Raw genomic sequence first — 15,926 nt, forward strand, 5'->3', positions numbered from 1 at the left:
TGTTTTTTTGACACTAAATTTAATTTTTAAATCGAGACACCAGAAGGGTTTACGTTATTTTCGCATCTAGAGGGTACTTTCCGTTCTTTCGCGAGAACACTTGGATAGTTTGGTTGTCTGGTACTTTGCACTTTTTACTACAAGTTACAGATACATTTAACGATTCAGTTCATTTATAATATTCAATTTGAGTTAATATTTATGAACTGATGATATAATTAATGCTCAATTAGGTATTGGTACCAAATTTTTAATTTCTTAAAGAACAGTGATTATTTCGTTCCTCTAAAATCGTCTTAACAGTATCCAAATTGATAGCCCCGCTGACAACGCGACGCTCCGAAAATTCTAAAATGACTTGCACCTAATAAACCTGATTTACCAGTTTGTCTGCAAACCTTTGATATTTCTCAAAGATTCATCAGAATCTCCTCTATTTTTTTTCTAGTGATCTTCGTACAGACGTCTGTTTAGACCAGAAATAAATCTCCTTTTTTCAATATTTAGGGGGAATCAATGTGAGTATTGAGCAAAAACTCTGTCCTGAGATAATGAAACCATTTCCAATGAACTGACTGTTGTTAAAAATTGTCAAAATACCTCTTATCTTCTCGTTGGGGAAATTTCGGAAGACTACTGATTTGTCTAATTTTAATAATTCCCTTCTTTGTAGAAGATAGCTACCATCTAGCATTTTCAGTCAATTTAGCATTCAACATCTCAACGACTCCACATTTTTGTGTAAATAATTAAGAGAAGACCAATGTTACAATTTCAAGAAAGTTAAATTCCATCATCTTTTAAATCTGCTTAAGGCCCATTTCATTGTTAAGTAACTTTTTCAAAACCTTTGAATCGATATTATACTATAAAATATTACATATATACTATCAGATCAACATGGATTTATGTACCAGCGTTCAACTACGACTAATGTGACATGTTTCACTCAATGTATTTTCGGAGCCATTGAAAAGAAAATGAATTTCATCAAAAAAATCATTTTGTGTTGATTCATATTTTAGGTGACGTTTTTCGGATTCTTTGTAACTCTCTTTTAAATTTTACTTATTAAACAGAGAACAGCATGTTAAATATGGTAATTTTGGCTCGAACGTGAATAGACCGACATTTGGAACGCCTCAAAGATCCAAATTGGGTCTTCTGCTCTTTCTCCTTTTCATGAATGATGTTGACATTATATCATCAGAAAAGTTTTTTTTTTCTGATGACTTTAAATTATTCTTAGTTATAAACAGTAGAGATTCTGGGCAGATTAGATACATCATTCATTAATTTTTTAAACATATTGTTAAACAGTTCTTTACAATAAAAATATATTAACAAAGCACAAACCGCGGTGGGTCTAGACACACAAACATATAATAACTTCTATGTGACGTCATTAACTTCCTGGAGGAGATAAAAAAACATTCAAGTAAAAAGCGAAAACTAATTGAACGAATTTTTGATTTCAGTCTTAATCAAAGAATCTTCTTCACACCTTGATAGTATCTTCTAAACTCCTTTTTCAAAAAATACACCAACAATGAAAATGTACAAATTTTTTATATCAAAACATTATCAAAAATCAAAAAAGCTTAACAAGTGATGTAAAACTGTAAATATGTATCACAACTATTTATTCATCAATTTCAACGTTCCTCCTTTTAGCCGGTGGCGGTGAACAATCTTGTATCTCCTCATCCTCTTCGTTTTCAACTAGACTAGTATCACTTTCTTGAGTAGGTTGTGTAGGTGCACCATCAACTTTTTCCAAAACTTCCTTCAAATGCATAATTCTAAAATCTCGAACAGTCCCTTGCCCAACAAACTTTGATAAGTCAACTTTAGTTTTCTTTGATAACTGCATTACAAATTTACTGAACTGCTCCAGTTCATAAATAACTTTCGGAATCAGACGGGTTTCCTTCAACACTCGACTCTTAAGCGTTGAAGTGTCAATATTCTTCTTTTTATTCTTTTGTGATGGGTCTGTACTTCGTTTCTGACTTTCTTCAATATACGTTATTAGCTTGTACACGACAGGTGCCAGTTGTTTTCCAGCTAATTTCACCAGTCTTTCAAACCTGAAATCGTGCTGTGTTAGAATTTTTATTGTAAATATTGAAAGAAAACAAACACCTTGCTGCCTGGAAAACTGGATTGATTTTTGACGATCGCAAGATAAAATATTTGGCTAAAGCACTCAATGTGCAGTACAACAATGATAAGTTTTTTAAAGTAGCTTCAGATAAACTACCAGTGGGAACTGTACAGTTACTAAGGTTTGTCAAAATGGTTACAATAAAGCACAACTGACAGCAAACACCTCGTTCACGATTTTTTAAATTTTCTTTCCCTGAAAAATGTTAATATATTTTTGAAAAAGTAATACATTAAGCCAGTACTTCTTTCTAGGCTTTCTTCACCCAAATAATTAATCATACTGTATTCAGCTTTTAAACGTGCTATAATCCACTCTGTATCTTCCAGTACCGATTTGATTACGTTACACAGTGATAAAAAAACATTGTTGACAGTTAATTCGTTAATCACTTTAAATTCTTCCACAGTATGTTCTTCCTATAAAACAATGTTCAGCGATTTTGTAGAAAACTAAACAACATTGCTTACATCATCAATAACGCCCGTTACATCACCGACTCTGATGGATATGTGTTCAAAGAGAGTTAAACTCACTTTAAATTTTATATGACTGTCAAGTAATAAATTAATAAATCCTTGAGCGCTCTGTCTACTATTAACGTTATTATTGACAGCGAAATTATTTAACCATTCCGTCGTCTAGAAGTAGTTTAATAATATAGTTTTATTTTTTACAAGTATTTCATAGCATTCCAGTATATTATTACCTGTATAGCTAGAGCATTGTTATTGGTAGGAATCTGATGAGCTAAAAAGCTAAGTGTGTTTATTACAATTAACGACATTTTTTTAATTTCGGGATCTTCAGAAACTTCTTCTTCATCCATGTCAAGAAGTTTCTCGTACGTTTTTACAAACTCAGTTAAATGAGACACAAGATTTTCACTTGCGTCTTTGCCCCCTATTAATGTATTTTTTATTTTTAACATGAAGTAACAAAAACAATAAACACTTACCAACTTTGCTTAAGAAGGCTTGAAAATTGCTTTTAAAATTGTTATTCACGATATTCAAAATCAACAAAAAACACTCAACTGCCAATACTGCTGTAGTACAATCAAAATCTATAAATTCAACCAATCGTTTAATTATTCGTTCATATAATATCACTGCAATATCGCAAATATGACCATAAGTCATCTTTGCTGTTTGCACTTCAATGATTTTTTTGTTTTTAACTGCAGTAACTATATTGATCGTTGCTTGCATCATGTGTTGGTGGATTTCTCGTTTTGTTTTAAGGACATTTGATTGAGCAATTGTGGTCCAAGAAACCATAGGTCTTAAAATTAACAATTACTGATGCGATATTATTAACACTGATAACGTACTCATGAAGTAAGTTCATGATTTTAGTCATCACTTGAAAGTCTAGGACAGTCTGTGGTACCTTTAAACTTTTAGACGACTTTTGGCCATCTTTTCGTATTGTGGTGTTATTTGCAGTTTGTTGTGTTGTTTTATTAGCGTCTTTTTTCCTTTTGTCTGCTTTTTTCGGTTTGCCTAAGTTTTTAAAGAAATGTAATAATCTAGAATAACCTTGGAATAAACCGTTAATTTGTTTGCCGTTATTATCTGACTCGAGTTCCCATGAATACACCTTATACCCGATTAGAGCTTCATATACACTCATAGCTTCTTTTAAAATCAAAAGTTTTTGTTGTGCTTCAGGCATAATGTCTGTTAAATCAGTACCATCATCCTGTAGCGACAAAGTTCAAGTTACGGTTACCAGATCGTGCGTTTATAGTTACCAGTTCAAAGTGTACTAGTTCACACTTGTTCATTCTAGAACAAAGTGACTCCAAAATGTCCGTAAACCTTTCTACAATGGCGTTTTCATGATCGGTTTTGGCAACGTTTGTTACAATAAGTCCAACTGTATAAATTAATTTTCCCAGAGGTTCCTAGAACGTTTATGAAAAATAGGACGCCGAATTATTGAAACACACCTGTAAAAGAACTGTGACGTCTCTAGTAACTGTGATTTTATCAAACTTCAAAGGAGGCAGAGTTTCTTCATCAATAACATAAAAGTCGCGAAAGTGCATCCAAATCATTTCCAATACAGGAATTCCTAGTTCTGGATTTAAGCAAACAGCGCTGTAGAAGCCTTAAATTAAAAAGTAGTTCACGTTTTTTGCATAAATAAAACATAATAAAGTTGCAGAATGGCTTACCAGCGTAAAGTTGAACTCTGACTTCCGCCTGCTGCATAAAGCACCGTTTTAATATACTCAAAACTTCCAAGCACAGAGCTTCGTTACTAAAAGTACTAGGTGTACTCTGAGAAGCTCTGCTCATTGAAATCTGAGTAAACAGAGAATGTCCAGAAGAATAAGATCCGGTTGAACTGGTTTGACTTAGCGCAGCTAAGTCAGATATTTTTAAATTGGTCAGTAATTTTAAAAATCCAATCACTGCGACCTGACGGGTTTCAGTGGATCTAAAGAAATGCAATTAACGTTGTTAGTGGCTAAAAATAAGCACAGTAACCTTGAATATAACGCTTTTCTCAAAAGAAGAATAAAATGATCTCGTATTGTAGGTGAAACTTTAGTAAGAGGAATAATGGCATCTAATAGTTGTTTTGCATTGTTTCCTGGCATCTGTAGCAGCCCTTCCATCAACGATATGATCAAACTCTTATTTTCCAGCATTAGAAGGGTCAAGTTTTTGCTTAACATATACAAACACTCTGAAAAGTTGGCTTGTAAAGTTTCTATGTATACTAAGAGATAAGCAAAGCACAATATTTTTATAGTTACATATATGTATATACAGGGTGAGTTCTCAAGTTGTGTGGTTTTCTGAATATATACATTAAAATTATTTTCAAGTATACAGTGTTCTTTGTACGCTAAAATAGTATCTTTTGAATAATGTCTACCATTTTGAATGCGTAAAACCGCCACTAGATTAATATAATTTCGGATTTATTTACTTTGATTCTTGGAAAAAAAAAAACAGTTCTTAGAAAGCTTTAGTGCGCTTATGCGGTAATTTTTACAAGTCTGTCACACTGGGATGCAGTAATCAAGCGCAAATCAAATCGCAGTCAAAGTCGTAAATACACTAAAACTTTCGTCATACTCTAACTGCTGCTCGTCATCCACATTGGCGATTTTTTTCTTACCAATATACTGAGTAACTGTATTTTCGGTAACTATTCTATTACTAAGCTGTTCCACTATCACAGAAGCTGTATGTCTTTTTCTTTTAATAATTTTAAACAAAATCATGTTTCCTAGTTGCCACTGTTTTTCAGCAATAGGATCTCTACCAAGTGCTGACCCCACACCCAACAGCACAAAAGCAAAATTAACAAGCGCTTGAAGAATTAAATCTCGGTCTTCCGCACTAAAATAAAAACAAATAAAAATGAAAATCTTTGCAGAAAAAAATAGAAAAAACCTGGCGTTAATAACTTGATTGAAAACATTCTCAATTTTACAGCTGTTTGGCACCATGTCTCTAAACCAAGCAGACGCATTTTTCTTCTGTTCTTCATGGTAAGTTCTGGAGATGCAAGATCTAATCATTTCAAACACTTTCTCTTCATAATGTGAAACGGTAGAAATTGTTAACAAAACGCCGAGTTGAAAGGGATGTATGATAAATTCAGGGGATCTTAACATGTTTTTTAAGAATGATAGATAATCTTTTATGCATTCTTGGCCTAGAGATGCTGATGTGTGAATGTGGAAGAGGACTGTACCTTCTGCTTCCACTGTATCTTGACCAGATGTATTTTCTAGAATTATATCCATAGAATAAAAAGCTAAGTTCAGTTTTGTAAAATAATACCAATTGCATCTATATCAGTACTGTCAGAATTGCTATTGAGCTGATTACAAACACTATCATATCTTAATCCAAAGTATTGCTGCAATTTCATAAATACTATTCTACTGTTATTTTGCTTACACAATTTTAACAACTGGTACACAAACGGGGGAATTTCTTGTGGGGTCAATTTTTCTAAATACCTCCCTAATTTGTTAACAACTTGCTGATGCTCTTCTTTTGTTAGTGACATATCACTAAAAGTAAATCATGAGTAGGTAACATATTGACAAAATCATTGAACTTTCTTCATACATGAACATTTCCGCCAAAGCTGTAACATGATTTGGAAACCACTGCAGTGTACAAATAGAATTAATGGCTTGATGTTTATATTCACTTCCACTCATTTCTTCATCATTAAAATTTACATGTTCCTTTTCACTAATTATATTCAATAACTCGGGCAGTAATTCCTTCCAACTTACAAACGAATTTAAATAATGTCAATTCTTGCCATAAATATAGTCATCAACTTACCTCATTTGCGACACTCTTTGAGACTGCAAACACTCAGTGCAAAAATCACACAATTTCAACAAATGCTCGGTTTTAAATTTTGACAATTCCATACAGGTGCGACGAATGAGGGCGTTACAATGAGAGCCTGAAAAATCTGTTTGTTCTAGTTCCTTAACAAGTTTCATCACTACTTCGAAACGCTTTTTATGAGAATTAGAATCGTCTGTGAACCCTTGTAGAATGTAATTCCATGTGTAAGTAAAATTAGCAGTTGTTACTCTTGCCTCAACTAGATTTAGTAGCTGTAGTTAAATAGTTTATGTTAAGACAGTCGAATCAGGTAGAATTCATTAATTACTTGCCTCATTTACGGAAACACTGGATACATATTCTTCAAGACCGTCAGTGTCGCGCTTTTGGCCTAAAGTGCGTATTTTTTCTTCGAGAGACATTATTATTGCATTTTTACACTAAACCGCCAAAAACTTCAAATTACAGGTTATGTACGCTTGTTGTTATGTTTACGATTCCGAACAAGTCGGTGCACGTTTTAGCCATTGACCAGTGTGATGACGTCACTCGTGGTATATTTAAGGGGCCGGTGTTTACGTCGTTTTTTAAAAGGTGGACACATCGAAAAATATCCCATAACAGATTCGTTTCTTTTTCATGTAAATAGAGAATATTTATTAGAAAACAAAATTAAACATGTATAATTAAAAAACAAATTGATCGAAAGTTGTTTTGACAGAACTTCCCTTGCTCCTGAAATACTTACAATAATTTTTTTAGAGTATCCCTGTATACGCAAATCCAAAAAATATTAATGGAATGATAAATCACAAGTACTCAGGTGCGGATCCAGGGGCGGCAATGGGTGCAGTTGCCCCCCCTCTGACATACGACCGAGGTACTTTATTTTGACCAATTTCAAAATTTTGAAATCGTATTTCATTTTGTAAATACAGTACAACCTTTATATTCCGAACTCACGATTATCTGAACATCCAGTAATCCAAACAGAGGCTATTTGAAGTCGATGCCTCTTTAATCCGAACAAAAACTCTGCAATCCGAACTGAACTTGAAAACACGCATCTACTTCCAAAAATGACGCAAGATCTTTCTGCATATGTTGTATGAAATATTTTGAAATTTTTAAAAATTGGGATATTTCAATGCACTGAATTAATTAATTAATTCTGGAAAAAAAGATGAAGTAATCGGAGAAATGGGACCCGAAATCTACAAGAGAAAGTATTTGGTTAAATTTAGAAAATCGTCGAAAATTTGCATGAGAAAAATTTCATTTTTGAAAAAGTTTCCTAAAAATTCTGAAAAAATTCAGGGATATCCCGGCGTGCTGATTCCAAAAATATACCATGTTGATGGTAACGGAGCAATATTTTCGGAAATTTCGCTGTGAAATTCGAATTTTTCGAAATTTTAAAAAATTGCGATATTTCAACTGGACGATTCTGGAAAAATGGTTTAAGTTATCGAAGAAATGAATCCAGAAGTGACTTCTGAGGCCTAAAATCTACAAGAAAATATATTTAGTTAAATTTCGAGAATGGGTCGAAATTTGCATAATGGAGGTAATACGAATACATAATGGAAAATTTCATTTTTGAAAAATTCATCTAAAAATTCTGAAAAAATTCAGGGTATAGAGCCGGGAGTGTTGATTCCAAAAAGATAGCGTGTTTATGGTCACGGAGTAATATTTTTTTAGAATGTATCGATTACCCATTGTTGCTTAAGAATTCTTTAATTTTGTTTAATAAAATTTAGGTTTATTTCTTGAAGTTTGTTTTCAGTTGTGTATGAAGTTGTTGTTCAATTCTCTTTCAGATTTTTGGGAAAATCGCTGATCCGAACAAATCGTTAATCCGAACACACCTTTTTCCCAATTAATTAGGATTATCGAGGTTTTACTGTACACTATACGTGTAATGAAAAGAATCAAATGTCACCCATGTTATGTGAAAAAGAGTATACTAGCTAAAATTTTATAATTTTTTTTGTTTAGAACGAATTTCTGGGAGATAGGTAAAATCGCACAAAAATTGGACACCCCCCACCCCCCTAAACGAAATCCTGTATCCGCGCCTGTACAGACTCATCATATTTTGTATATTTTAGATAGGATTTATTCAGCAAAATTTTCGGGTGACGTCGTCAATTTTTTAGGGGGGATGAGCAAATACATTTTAATCAAAAATTTACCATGCTTCTGACAACTTTAAAACATCTGCAAGATTTCAAAGCATTCGGTTTTGTAGTTCCTGACTAAATCAATAAAATACATTTACACATTCATTAATTCGACTAAAAATTTATTATGCTCTTTATAACCTTAAAACATCTGCAAGATTTCAAAGTATTCGGTTTAGTAGATTCAAAATTAAATTGCAAAATGTTGTTTTATAATTTTGATTTTATTTTCCAAAAATCTGGACGTTTCGGGTAAAAACTCGGAGTCATAAACTACATGTTTAGGACTATGTTATTTTGTACAATTTAAAACCCATGTGCTATGTACAATTTTGAAGTCACGTCATTGCATCAGTGGTGGGGATAATTAGACAAATTTTGGTTAGCGGTTTACCATCTACATACATGATATTCCTAATATAAGTACAAAATTTCACAACAATCGGTCCAGTACTTTCAGAGATTATCTGTCTAATAAAAATCCGTGACGGCAGACAGACGGACAGACGGACAGACAGACAGACGGAAACGGGAGACCTATTTCTTCGTCCTGTGGTGTTATGAAAGGTCGAGGAAACGTAAAAGTAGAGAGTCGGCCGACGGACTCGACTACAATACTTCCTTTGCTTAGGGTCAGGAAGTAAAAATATAGCGGAAACATCTCACGATATTATTAAAATAATAATTATACTTATGTAGGTATGTTACTTTTAATTTGATTATTATTAATTATTACACCGTGATTATTACTAAGGAAACCGTATTTTTGTTCTAAATAATTTTTTATGGACGAAAATTAGGTGGAAAAAAGTCGATCGTACATTTTGTGGAACGGAAAAAGCAGAATCTGAAATTGGGTAATCCCATGTCGGAAAAATTGGTCTAAAGAGTTTAGACAGTACTTCCCTCGCTGTCGGAAACTTGACGACTGCATGCCTATTGTGTTTTTTTTCTCATTCATTTTTGTAGTGGGAATTTAAAAAAAAATTGCGATGACGTCATCAACATTTTTGCAAGGACACGTATATCAGTTGGGATAGATGTAGTGTAATACTAAGAATAAAATTATTATATTCTCAAATTTTCGGGAAAATGAATTGGGTCGTTTGAATATTGATTTGTAATAATCAATAAAATAACGAAACAATTTACTCACGTATACCTACGTATCAGAGGCAACTGAAAATCGTGTATGTATAAACATTGTTAATTTAAGATGACAGGCGTAACAGCATACGTGAGAGCCAAACACAGAAACTGTAAACAAAACGACCGTCGGTTTTATTGCTTCGACTTCCGCTTATTATATAAAACATTTGGTTTTATTTTAATTCTTGACGGTGAAATTCACAATTGGTTGATTATAAACATGTCTATTTCACATTCGCGGAATCAAGTGAACGCATAAAACAAATGCAGGTCTGTAATGTTAAAGTCGATGTAAATAAGCGTGCTACCCAATGTTTCAACCGAGTTTTTCCTTTAACAAATTTTGTGTCTACCAAATTGGGTTGGTTGGGGTGTAATACTAATAATAAGTGTTGCCTTTAATTTAATCAATAAAATAAATTGACTTCATTAATTTTTTTGAACCACCTCTTAAGAAAATCTAAAAAATATGAATGGAATGATAAATCACAAGTACAAACTCATCATTAGAGAGCGGATTTTATGAAATTTGCATATCCGTTATTTTTTGCATATAAGTCTTGATATTTAATATGTGAACGAATCATGCTAATTAAAAATGAATACAGCTATAAAAAAATTGCATATTTGCATATATTTGCCTTCTGCTGCATATTTCACCAAACGCGTGCATATTTTGCATTTTTATCAATTTTTGTGCTAATTTGAAAAAAAAAAATTTTCATTCTATCGGCATTTATCTAGAAAGACGAAATTTTATGAATCATATTGCAAATATTGTCCTGAGCTTCAAATAACTAGGAAAGGTTTGGGTTTTACGGTAGTTTGGAGACACCACTGGGTGTTAAGCCATCCTTTCAGGTAAATTCGCGCCCTAATTACTTTTGGAAATACCATTCATGCCCAATATTTTTGTTCGTTAGTTAAGTGGTACGTTTAGTGGTGGTCGAAGGGACTATTATTTTTCATCGTGAGTTTGTATTGAAAGCATTTAAAGGGATACAAGTATATATCGAAGATAACTCAAATTAATTTATGGATTAAACCTTTTCCTGAACTTATTCTTCAAGAATGAACTGTGTTTTGTGGCGCCTGCCCTAAACCGGTAAGTATTTTTACATCTGTGGACGTAGTACACAGTTTTTCTATTTAGAAATACATATACTTTAGAATCACCGGAAAAACTTTTTGTTAGAATATTTCGAAAAATATCTAAAAATAAATTGTTACCAAAATAGTAATTAAATAATGGATTACTACTATTTTTCAATTTGTTCTGTTTATATTTATTTTTTAGTATAATAAGAATATTATCTTTAAAAAACCGTGATTTATGAGTTAGTGAGATGTAATTAAACACTTTGTAGTGTGATTTATGTATTTTTTGTAATAAAACGTAAGCTCGGGAACCCTGTTTTTGTATTTTATAAATAAATTTAGTTCGCTTTTTTTTATTTTTGGAGCACATGCATTGCATATCTCTGCATATATTAAGAAAGTTACTGCATATTTGCATAAATTTGGTGCATATCATATGATCATATTTCTCAAAATTTTGGTGCATATTTTCCGCTCTCTACTCATCATATTTTTTGCATTTTAGATAGGATTTATTCAGCAAAATTTAAGGGTGACGTCATCAATTTTTTTAGGAGGGATGAACAAATACATTTTGAACACAAGTTTACCATGCTTATAATAACTTTAAAATATTCCCAAGATTTCAAAGCATTCGGTTTTGTAATTCCTGATTAAATCGATAAAATAAATTCACGCCTTCATTAATTTTTTTGAGTCACCCTGCATATGCAAATCCAAAAATATGAATGGAATGATAAATCACAAGTACAGACTCATCATATTTTGTACATTTTAGATACGATTTATTCGGCAAACTTTTGAGCTGACGTCATCAGTTTTTTGTAGAAGATAACCAAATATATTTTGACTAAAAATTTATTATGCTCTTTATAACCTTAAAACATCTGCAAGATTTCAAAGCATTCGGTTTTGTAGTTCCTGATTAAATCAATAAAATAAATTTATGCATTCATTAATTTTTTTGAGTCACTCTGTATATGCAAATCCAAAAAATATGAATGGAGTGATAAATGACAAGTACAGGCTCATCATATTTTGTACATTTTAGATATGATTTATTCGGCAAACTTTCGAGCTGACGTCATCAAGTTTTTGGAGGGGATAAGCAAATATATTTTGACTAAACATTTATTATGCTCTTTATGACCTTAAAACATCTGCAAGATTTCAGAGCATTCGGTTTTGTAGTTCCTGATTAAATCAATAAAATATATTTACGCATTCATTAATTTTTTTGAGTCACCCTGTATATGCAAATCCAAAAAATATTAATGGAGTGATAGTTCACAAGTACAGACTCATCATATTTTGTACATTTTAGATATGATTTATTCCACAAACTTTTGAGCTGACGTCATCAAGTTTTTGGAGGGGATAAGCAAATATTTTTTGACTAAAGATTTATGATGCTCTTTATAGCCTTAAAACATCTGCAACATTTCAAAGCATTCTGGTTAGCAGATTAAAAATTAAATTTCAAAATGTTGTTTTATAATTTTGATTTTTTTTCCAAAAATCTGGACGTTTCGAGTGAAAAGTCGATTCAGAGTTGTAAACTACATGTGTAGGACTATGTTATTTTATACAATTGAAAATCCATTTACTATGTACAATTTTGAAGTGACGTCATCGCTTTAGTGGTGGGGATGATTCGACAAATTTTGGTTAGCGTTTTACCATCTACATGATATTCTTAATATAAGTACAAAATTTCACAACAGTCGGTCGAGTACTTTCGGAGATTATCTGTCTAATAAAAATCCGTGACAACAGACGGACAGACGGACAGACGGACAGACGGACAGACGGACGGACAGACGGACAGACGGACAGACGGACAGACGGACAGACGGACAGACAGACGGAAATGGGAGACCTATTTCTTCGTCTTCTAGGGGTCATGAAAGATCGAGAAAACGTAAAAGTAGAGAGTCGGCCGACGGACTCGATTACAATACTTCCTTTGCTTACGCTCGGGAAGTAAAAAAGGTCGAAAATACCGGATGACTATATTAATGAACGACGCAAATTTTTGTGTTGGTAGTTCTGAATTATTGGGAGCAATGTTGGTATGTCAGTTCAATGAAGGTAGAATGAGAGGAGGGAAGATAGTTTGAAAATGTGCTCTTCCAGCTTCTTCGAGAAACAGATTGCTTCAGTGACGTGGTGGAAAGCGTTTGCAGGGTACTGGGCATAAAATATAAAAATAATTTATGAAGATAGAATATTAAAACAGTTTCTAGCAGTAAAATTTATTTGAGTTTTATGTTATTAGAAATATCTGTCGTGTGTAGCTGATGCTATTCGCATTGTTTGTTCCACCGCATACATTTAAAATGAATTGTTGCTTTTAAATATTACAACTGTGATGTCTTTAGACACCTTTTGTTTTCCGTTGCTAGAGTGACCGATATTTATTGAAACGTCATTTTTTGGAAAGTTTTTAGTTCGAAACCGAAAAATTAATTAACCGACTGTTAAATATGAGCTCAGTTCTTGCAAAAGCTACAGGAAAAAACTTTCTGTTACTAAGAAGGTTAACACCCAAGATTTCTATTCGTAAGGAACATGATGCTTGCGACGACGAGCATGAGCTAAAGGGAGGAGTACCGGGGGAGGTATTTTATTTTTATATTGTGAAGCAACTTTAATAACAATTTTTTTGTAGAATATGCCATTCTCGTTTCAAAACCCGTATGTCACAACAATAAAATTCACCCTATTTTGTACAAGTGGTTTTTGGGCCCCTTGGTTTGTTATTTGTTATCAATTACTTTGTAAATGAGTTTCTTCCCTGTTTCGTTTTTATGTTGAAATATAGTTGAGTAAATTTTAGAATTTTTTTTATAAGAAATAGTGCTTCTCTCTAACAATTACTGAAATTGATGAATGGATTTATTCTAGTGAGTTACTCTCTGTGCTCATACTAAATATTGTCTAGACCTTTTTAATAGGTGTTTAAAAGGTAGTAAAAGTAAATAACATCGTGTTTTATGTAAGTAACTAACTAACTTTAATGAATTAATTAAAATCACAACTACAATAAATAACATTATTTTTATGAAAATAGCTTTACCGGTTATTTTACAAATTCATCAGTACATCATAATCATAACAGATATCAAGGTATTGTGTCGCAGAAAATAATATGAATGCTGTTACATATTGTTTGAACACAAAGGAATGTAAAGTACAGGGAGACTATTGAACTGGTAAACAGTTGAAAGTTATTAATTAGTGCAATCTATAAAGAATTTAAAATAATAAAATCACAGTTTACAAATTCTGTGTCACGATTCAGTGATTTGCGGAACCATCTGTTTTTGTAACACCGAATCGCATTAAATTTCAGTAGCATGCAACCTCCTCATCACGATCCGCATATTGGCGTGTCTCTGGATGCGATCTCCAGCGCCTTTTTTTGCAGCAGCATTTGTCGCAAAGACGACGTTTCTTCTCTCAGAGTCAACACTTGTGCCCTCAGTAAGGCATTTTCATGTTCCAGGATTGTAGCCCTAAGGGCGATCTGATCTTCCCTCATTTTCCTCGCATCGCGTGATTTTTTCGCTGCTTGATTATTTCTTCGTCTTCTTTCGAAGTACTTTTCATCTTTTTGTTCTTCAGGTATGGGTTTCTTTTCGCCTCTTTGCCGACGAAAATTAGCGGCGTATAGAGAGTTGCAAGGAGATGTTACAGCAGGACGAGTATCTGTAATTAAAAAATCACTCGTGATTTGTTAAGTCAGTAAAAATGTTTGTTTGAGATTACTTAATTGATCGCTTTGTAGGTTGTGGTGGAGGTGCGGTGAATATCCAAAAATCGGTGTCGGGGTTAGTAAGGTTTTTGTTGGTAAGTTTAAAAACGACTTTTCGTTATCTACACAAGTAATTTCCTCGGAGGCTGGTAAAGAGCAATCCGGTGGAATTCTCTGGATAGGCGCTGTTTTGGTGTGGATATCTGAAAGCAAATTATGCTATTTTGAGGGAAACTATAAGAATGTGATAAGGGTCGTAAGATAGGTGTTGCGTGTTTTCCCTAAGGCGTGATCGTGATTTCATGTTAGTATTATTCCGAGAAATTGTACGATTGTTTCTGAAGTAAATTAATGCGGTCAGATAAAACCATCCTAACATGCACAAAATGTTAGAGTTTGTAGGGATTTAAGCGGTGTAATAAGAAACATTTTTTGTGGACTAAATTGTTTGCATGTGTTCACAATTTTTAATTTGGCTGCAGAAACCATCAGTTTTTATAATATAAAAACTTCTAATTAAAGTAGATAATTAGAAATATTTGGGTAGATAATTATTTTTAAATCTGATTTATAGTTATGCTAAAAATATTTTGCTTCTTAAATTGCAATAATGTAAGGGATGCTAAAAATTGTAGCGCAAATTTAATACCGTAAAGTCTATTCTAGAATAAATTGATTTTGTTCTACCAATCAAAATAATAAATGTAAGAAAAGATTTTTTACCATAAAATATTGATTCCATTATTTTTCGGAAAATTCTGATGGTACTAAATCTTTATTTAAAGTTTATTTTTGTTTATAGAGTAATTGTAATTTGCACAACAATATACACACAAAATTTTAATTTGCAGCAAATGGCAAATAAACAATATATTCTACTACTATTGTTTTTGTAGTACTGAATTTTTTTCTTTTATTTTCTGCACGATCTAGAGTATTGCATTCTGTGTAAATGTTATCTAGATTATTTTTATCACCAGTCAAAGAATTCTTTTTAGAACTAGTACGAAGTAGTACATTTTTGCCACAGTAAGAAATAGTGTCAATAGAGTAGGCGAACTAACACATGCCCTAGACGTTCAACATATTAACCCTTAAGCGAAAGACAGAATTATATTTTATCTTCACTTTCTTTAAGGTAAAACTTTTTTTTGCAAAATATGTGTGTTTTTGATATCAATACTTTTCACACTAGATTTTAATTTGATCACAGTATGGGATAATTTTCT

At 32.6% G+C, this 15,926-nt stretch overlaps 1 protein-coding gene across 1 annotated transcript; it reads right to left on the bottom strand.

Moving 5' to 3' along the window:
• Positions 1-1,504: 1,504 nt before the first annotated feature.
• Positions 1,505-7,031, bottom strand: LOC135129247 (Fanconi anemia group I protein homolog). The gene is made up of 17 exons (XM_064056398.1): positions 6,840-7,031; positions 6,496-6,779; positions 6,271-6,438; positions 5,977-6,212; positions 5,584-5,923; positions 5,306-5,529; positions 4,666-4,867; positions 4,350-4,615; positions 4,122-4,282; positions 3,924-4,076; positions 3,501-3,871; positions 3,126-3,451; positions 2,877-3,070; positions 2,638-2,808; positions 2,412-2,586; positions 2,146-2,362; positions 1,505-2,090 (listed from the first exon to the last, which is right to left on the bottom strand). Exons 1-17 carry the CDS (start codon positions 6,927-6,929, stop codon positions 1,643-1,645), a joined length of 4,026 nt encoding a protein of 1,341 aa, XP_063912468.1. The 5' UTR covers positions 6,930-7,031; the 3' UTR covers positions 1,505-1,642.
• Positions 7,032-15,926: the final 8,895 nt, after the last annotated feature.

Source organism: Zophobas morio, unplaced genomic scaffold (genome assembly GCF_036711695.1).
Source record: "Zophobas morio isolate AGI-343-1 ecotype UQ-CSIRO unplaced genomic scaffold, CSIRO_AGI_Zmor_V1 ptg000014l, whole genome shotgun sequence".
NCBI classification, from domain to species: domain Eukaryota; kingdom Metazoa; phylum Arthropoda; class Insecta; order Coleoptera; family Tenebrionidae; genus Zophobas; species Zophobas morio.